The 8,242-nt window shown below is 38.5% G+C and overlaps 1 protein-coding gene across 1 annotated transcript; it reads left to right on the top strand.

Annotated features, from left to right (window-relative positions):
- Positions 1 to 1,835: 1,835 nt before the first annotated feature.
- Positions 1,836 to 6,873, top strand: LOC139479404 (uncharacterized). The gene is made up of 3 exons (XM_071262256.1): positions 1,836 to 1,961; positions 2,764 to 2,925; positions 6,706 to 6,873. Exons 1-3 carry the CDS (start codon positions 1,851 to 1,853, stop codon positions 6,871 to 6,873), a joined length of 441 nt encoding a protein of 146 aa, XP_071118357.1. The 5' UTR covers positions 1,836 to 1,850.
- The last annotated feature ends 1,369 nt before the right edge of the window (positions 6,874 to 8,242 follow it).

The raw sequence follows: 8,242 nt of genomic DNA, 5'->3' as shown, positions 1-8,242 counted from the left end.
ACGTAATTCAAACTCCTTCCGCACTGACACCGCATCAAATATATTTGTGTACCGATTACATAACTCTAATGGACAGGGTGGGGTGGTAGTTCACCGGACGACACTGTGTATATTGGGCGGCTCCTTTGATATCTCCTCCAAACATACGTTTATTGAATGACCCCATTAAACGATGATACACATCTCGATGAATATATCAAGGCACTAATTCATCTTTCATAAACTTTTTTTTGTCTTTGTGCTTAATAAATCCACATATCAACGAACATTTGTAAAACATGTATCCTAAAAAAAATAAACATTTTCAGGCTAGGTATTTGCCCACAGCAACACCTGCATAACTGTTTATTCACGCGTGGTGTGGTAGATCGTAATTGACCGAGAACAGGTATTGTAGAATCACCTGTAAATAAGGCCGACACTGTAATTAGATACAACGTACTAATGAGAATTATCATAAGAAGGCTGTTGTTTTTTCTGAACTGTTACCATTTTCATACCAAAAGTGACAATGCAGTTAAAAGTTGCTTTAGTGTCACAATATTCACTCACGTTTTCCTCAATCGCATTGAAACATAATTCCCACTGGTCAGTTCGAAACCGCATGTAATTAAATAATTATTTCGAGATTTCGTTAGAATGTAAGAATATTCAGCCAAACGTTATGCAATAAAAGACGAATAGTTTTTTTCATTAAAATACGCGCACGCGTACCTGTATATTGCATACCTAGTGTCACGTAATTGCCCAGTGTGATGTATCAACGGGACATAAAATGGGAAATGAAATAGAAACTAACTAAAATTTAATGTTGTGGAAAATAACTTCAATGAATTGGAGTACACGCACATGAATTCGTATGATAAACTGTCAAAACGTTTTGAGAGGTAAGGCCGGGTTCATTAAAGATCGCTACAATATGTAAAACAGGTGAAATTTGTAGAACTAAAGGAAACATCCAACCAAATGCCCTTTTTAAATAGTAATGTAATGATATAATATAAAGTATATTTCACATGATACAATATACTTTGCAAACAGTTAGTTGATGCTTGAAAGGGACTGACGAAAACATGGGCGAAATATTTTAATAACGCCGTAAAATAGTTGAATTAAGTAAAAATTAGTTAAATTTTGTGTCATGATACTTGAATAAATACATTTAATGTATTTGCGAAACAAAAACATGAGTTTTGAGTAAAGGAACATATTCTCGCCCATGGGCCTGCCCATGGGCCAAAACCTTTTTCTCGCCCATGGGCGAAATATTTCAATATCGCTATAAAATCCTTGAATTAAGTTAAAATGAGTTTAATTTTGTGTCATGATACTTCAATAAATACATTTAATGTATTTGCGAAACAAAATCATGAGTTTTAAGTCAAGGAACATATTCTCGCCCATGGGCCAAACCTTTTTCTCGCCCATGGGCGAAATATTTCAATATCGCTATAAAATCGTTGAATTAAGTTAAAATGAGTTAAATTTTGTGTCATGATACTTGAATGAATACATTAAATGTATTTGCGAAACAAAAACATGAGTTTTAAGTAAAGGAACATATTCTCGCCCATGGGCCTACCCATGGGCCAGACTTCGCCCATGGGCAGGCCCATGGGCGACATAGTCTAAATATTGAGTTTTTAAACAATTTTTTTTTCATTTTTTCTTCCTTGGTATGTTCCCATGAAAACGGTATGTTTAATTTTGTAAATACCTTTAACCGAGACTGGGCAAAGACCGTAGAGTTTCTGGACTTTTGGGTTTCCAGAATTAAAATGGGACGTGTTTCAGCGTTATTCGACGCTCAACTACTTACGTTACAGAATGCGAGGACGACTATTACATGGATGGAGGTGACTGTGTCGAGTGTGGTGCTGGATGTGAGTCGGGGACTTGTAACGCTAATACCGGGACCTGTAGCTGTGAGTCGGGGTGGAAAGGACATCGATGTGCCACAGGTGCGTGTCAGACTTTATACATATACTGTTGTCTTATTTCGTATTGACTTGTGTGATATGGTTTTATTCCAATTATCAACCATCAAACATGGGTGTATGCTTTCTTTTGCCCGGCACCTTATATAGTGCAGTTTAAAAACGGTTTGCGCGGAAAATCCCACTAAAATATGGGGCACATACAGCATTTTCCTTATTCATTCAAAACTTCGTAAGCTTTTTTACATTATTTTTTTACTGGTGAGAGGACAGTACACCTGGTATAACATAGAATGAGAGATGTAAGCACCTTTTGCCCGAGTGGGCTACTACTGACACCTGGCAGTGCTCACAGTAGAAATCACTACTTCATCTGCAGTTTGTACTGAGGGAACATATGGACGAGGCTATACAGGGAAGTGTAACACCGGATGTAAACCAATGTGTCTGTGTTGCTTGGGTACACTATTAGCATCCCTATAGCCCTGGTGTATGTATAATATCGACCTTTCTTGAAAATCAGTAGGGGTGGGGAGGTGTTTGGAGGGCAGGGTTGTTTTATCTTTCTTCTTTCTTTATGTCTCACCAACATTTCATGATCAATTGTAAATGTGTTGTCGTTAGTGGCCAAAATAATTTGTCTATGGACTTCACACATTGTTCCCATGTGGGGAATCGGACGCGGGTCTTCGGCGTGACGAGCGAACGCTTTAACCACTAGGCTACCCCACCGCCCCTCCATTGTAGAAGAATTGGGGATAATCTGCTGCTGCACAATTAGACGTTTAATCTGTGTCCCAGAGTTTTATCTTCTATGTTAATACAGAGTGTCCTGACGGTCGTTATGGTGCCAATTGTGTCTCGATATGTTCACCCGGATGTCGTGTATCTCCGTGTGATAAGAAAACTGGAAAGTGTAAATATGACGGAGGTTACTACTGTAAACGTGGATGGACATCTGGGTCTTCTAACACTTACAGATGTGACAGTAAGTTCCTGCAGATGTGAGTTACAACTTTTATGACATGATGTGTAAATGTGACATGATAGTCAATATATGTACATTTGTGAGACCCATACAATGGTTGAAAACATTTGTTGTCTTTAGTGTACTTATTTAAGAATAAGTTATGCAAGTCATCAGAGATGTAGTTGTTTTTTATTGAGATTACTTTGCCCTGTATGTATTGATGTTAGCTGTATGTATATGTCATGACATTAGTATGATGTTAATGCAGTAATGTGGCTACATTTAAAGTACTTCTGTAGGCTAACAATTCGAAGGTCGCGAGTTCGTGTCCGACGGATTCTCACAAAAAATGGTTGCTTGTCTTTGAGACATGTGACCTATGGCAGAGATCGTGCTCACAAGAAGTACAGTACCACAACTTCTTGTTAGCCCGACAGCTAGCCGACTGAGCTTCGTCCACACTGTTAAGCTTGGTGCTAATTTACCTGGTCATGTCTTAGACGTTACGGAACTGAACGAAAAGAGTCGAGTAGGTGACGAACACTTCCGAAGGTTACGGGTAGGCATGGCGTCTCGTGACTTTAGTCTACATACTCGTCCCATTCCGTAATCAACAACATACCGAGTGGTGAAGAATGAGCCGATGTGGCGCGAACTGAAAACGGCTCCAGGCGTCAGACGTCAGACGTCAATCTCGCGAGTACGTATTAATGACATGGTATGTAATCATTCGTCGGGTGATTTTTGTAACAGAAAAGTGTGGTAAGGAACACTAGAAGGATGATGTGGATAATAGTAAGGAACGAGGGAGGCATGGGGATGGCTAGTGACGACTCAAGGGTGAGTTCGCTTTCGAATCAGTACTGAAAAAAAGTAGCGGGTGAAAGTAGTTTGTGTGAATGTTCCAGGACAGTTTCCTGTAGCCAAAATATTCGAATGAAAAACCATTTTATCCTTTTTACTCGACGTTTTTGTGTGAAGAATATTAGGAACCGCTATAGACTCTTTAATAGCCACTAAACGGCCACCTAACCCTGATGATCGTAAAGGGGATCGAAGGGCTAAGGTTAGAGTTCGGGTAATCTAATAGCCACTAAACGGGAACCTAACCCTAAAGATCGTAAAGGGATGATTGATCGTAAAGGCCATTCAAGGGCTAAGGATAGAGTTCGGGGTAACAGGGACGGGCGGCTATTACAGGGACGGGCAAGCCTGTACACCGCGTTGAGCTGGGTGTAGGTCATTGTGTGATGCGGCGAACGGTCACTGTACATGGAAAGTTGGCTGGGACATTTCTGCAACACTAAGCACAGTCTTTCTATATCAATGAGCACACAACGCATAGTGATACACCCAATGGCCAGAAGGCGGTGTTCATTTGTTTCAGTGTCATAATATGTATGAGTGAGTGAGTTGTGTTTTACGCCACTTTTAGCTGTATTCACGCATTGTGTCCATGTAGGGATTTCAAACCTGGGCTTTCGACGTTACAAGCGAATGCTATAACCACAAGAATACCCCACCGTCCCTTATATGTATAAGTTTGGTGATGAAGTGACAAGGATGAAACAATGACTAATCAATAACTGGTGTGTCCGCCATGTTTGGCCATACATGCACGACACCTTGATGGCATACTGGTGGATTAATTTGCGTTTGGTTTCCCTTGGTATTGTCCACCATTCCGCCTGAAGAGCTATCCCATGGCTTGGCCACGTTGTAAATAAACAAATAGAGCTATGTTATTATAAATTAAGTGTCAGAACATTCCTATTTCATATATTGCTTTGACATTTCAGCTGTGAATCTTCACAAATACACAGACCCTTTTTTCGTTAGTATGTTAGTCAACACGGACGACCGAGAAGGTTTGCTAAACAGAACAAAATTTGGGCATATTCGTTCTATGTGGACCTAACTTTTAAAATGTAAACTTTTTCTTTAATAATACAAAATTGTTCTTCACATAACTGTCATTTAAAATATAATGATACCTTTTGGATGATAAAATATTCAAATAGTCAACACGGAAGGCCGAGAAGGTATGCAAAAAAGTACAAACATTTGGGCATATTCGTCCTATGTGGACCTAATTTTTAGAACTAAATAGTTAAATTAGTTAAATAATGCCAAACGCTTTTTCACATAACAGTCATTTAAAATATAATGATAGGTTTTTGATGATAGAATATTCAACAAATATCACAAATATCACTTGTATTTAAACCATATGTTGTATGTTTTCATACTTAAGGTGAACTTTGTGGTGATAATTAGCTACAATCTCCCTTAACCTTATACGTCTTGCTCGTTGTGAGCATCACACTTCTCCTATGATAACATGGGGAAGTGAAGAGAGGGTGTTACTTTAAGGTTACTAGTTTTCATTGCTTTTGAGATCACTTTCTGCGTGATAATCTACTTTCTTCTTTAAACATACCCTTTTCATTGACATCCTCAGATGTGCTCACCAACAACTTTGATTCAAACAACGAAACGTTGTAGTAGCGTCTTTAGAACGCGGATTCATATAGATTGCACACTGGTTTTTCGATTAATACCTCAATGAACCGAAAGAATTACACAATCAATCATTAAGTAACACAATACTATACACCCAACATCATATATACATCAGCTGACCATATGGACATTAGGTTCTTCTTTGTTTTTGTTTATAAACTGTGCAATATTTTTATCAAGTGTTTAATTTCGACCTGGGAGGAGAGCCCCGGGGGATGCAGGTCTTACATGTTTACCGATTAGGTGGACCCCATGAGCACGGGAATGGTGCTGACCTGACTGGGCCTCCGACCTCATAAAGACAGACATTCACGGGAGTATACGAACGTGTCCACCCATAAGGATATGCGTTAAGTAGATGTGATTTAATGAATGTATACAGTACACATGAGACATTTGAATTCCATATCAAGCAATGGTCTATGTTTCAAGCAATAATTTTATATACAAAATATGGATCTCTGTAGGGACGCCTGGGAAGACTACGTCCAATGAACAACATGCTTGTCACGGGATTACTCAGTGTTGATTGGTCTAAATCGGATCTGGCTTATTAAGTGTGGCTTAATCTAGTCTATATTTAAGCATAATTCCCACACTGCATTGTCTTGTTAGGAAATGATATACGAATTAGTTGTTTTTTTCGGGGATGAACGTATGCATTTCCTGCATTCCTTCGGGTATGTAATCCCAAGCCCAGCCTCAAAGTAGTTGATTTAAATACCATAAGCAATATTTTCGGATTTGAAATTACGTGGTCATAATTCAAACATTTTGATATGGAAACTATTAGTTAACACATTGTGACAAAGGACGTAATGAGTGTTGGCTTTAAAAAATACATGTGCTGTTTGGAAATATCAGGAGGACAATTTACAACTGGTATACATTTTGTGTAATAGATATCGACTCAAGGTGTAGTCAATGCTGCCTGACGATTTGAAATAATCGGTCCACTGAATCGGTCCGCGCTGAATGATACTTACGGTAGTGTTATGGTAGTGATGGTTGACTGTCCTTATTTTGTTATGTGGAGACGCGTCGTTTCGCGATGTATTCCGGTAACTGAGTTGGGAATAACTATTTGTTCAACCACAGATATCATGGTGCTGGGAAATTGATATTATATTTGGGGGAAGTTCGAGGATGATGTACATTATCAAACGATACAGCAAGCTAATCACACAACGCTGATGATGTTTCGCAACATTCTCATTTATCACCACACTTGTAATTTACCCGGAGTCAACATTTCACATGTGTGTTAATTTCCAGAATGCAATGGCGGCTATTACGAAGACGGACAAGTCTGTACACTGTGTGGAGCTGGATGTAATGGAGGGTGTGATGGCACGAACGGTCACTGCATCTGTAAAACTGGCTGGAGGGAAACTAGATGCAACAGTAAGTACTATCTTTGAACTATCATATGACTTCATGTAACATGCGTTCTTCGGCGCTCAATCATTTACATTACAGAATTTCGGAATTGACGTGACGGAGTGTCTGGGCTTCACAAAACACCACAATTTTGGTGTGTTCTCTGTTCGTGTTTCATGTCCAGGAATATTATGTTAATTTACTGAATGCCTTTAATATAACGTCCCATGCCATCATAAAACGTGCCGCGAACACGTCCCATTTTAATTCTGGAAACCCAAAAGTCCAGAAACTCTACGCTCTTTGTCCAGTCTCGGTTAAAGGTATTTACAAAATTAAACATGCCGTTTTCATGGGAACATACCAAGGAAGAAAAAATGAAAAAAAAATTGTTTAAAAACTCAATATTTAGACTATGTCGCCCATGGGCCTGCCCATGGGCGAAGTCTGGCCCATGGGTAGGCCCATGGGCAGGCCCATGGGCGAGAATATGTTCCTTTACTTAAAACTCATGTTTTTGTTTCGCAAATACATTTAATGTATTCATTCAAGTATCATGACACAAAATTTAACTCATTTTAACTTAATTCAACGATTTTATAGCGATATTGAAATATTTCGCCCATGGGCGAGAAAAAGGTTTGGCCCATGGGCGAGAATATGTTCCTTGACTTAAAACTCATGATTTTGTTTCGCAAATACATTAAATGTATTTATTGAAGTATCATGACACAAAATTTAACTCATTTTAACTTAATTCAAAGATTTTATAGCGATATTGAAATATTTCGCCCATGGGCGAGAAAAAGGTTTGGCCCATGGGCGAGAATATGTTCCTTGACTTAAAACTCATGATTTTGTTTCGCAAATACATTAAATGTATTTATTGAAGTATCATGACACAAAATTTAACTCATTTTAACTTAATTCAAGGATTTTATAGCGATATTGAAATATTTCGCCCATGGGCGAGAAAAAGGTTTGGCCCATGGGCAGGCCCATGGGCGAGAACATGTTCCTTTACTTAAAACTCATGATTTTGTTTCGCAAATACATTAAATGTATTCATTGAAGTATCATGACACAAAATTTAATGAAAAAATGAAAAAACAAATGTTCAAAAACTCAATATTTAGACTATGTCGCCCATGGGCCTGCCCATGGGTAGGCCCATGGGCGAGAATATGTTCCTTTACTCAAAACTCATGTTTTTCTTTCGCAAATACATTAAATGTATTTATTTAAGTATCATGACACAAAATTTAACTCATTTTAACTTAATTCAAGGATTTTATAGCGATATTGAAATATTTCGCCCATGGGCGAGAAAAGGGTTTGGCCCATGGGCGAGAATATTTTCCTTTACTTAAAACTTATGTTTTTGTTTCGCAAATACTTGCAGGTGTTCTTACTATTTTCATGGCACATAATG

The sequence above is a fragment of the Haliotis cracherodii genome, unplaced genomic scaffold, assembly GCF_022045235.1.
Source record: "Haliotis cracherodii isolate W230 unplaced genomic scaffold, xgHalCrac1.p SCAF_4, whole genome shotgun sequence".
Lineage (NCBI taxonomy): Eukaryota > Metazoa > Mollusca > Gastropoda > Lepetellida > Haliotidae > Haliotis > Haliotis cracherodii.
Note: the sequence above shows the minus strand (reverse complement) of the source record. Positions and strands in the feature narration are given on the sequence as shown.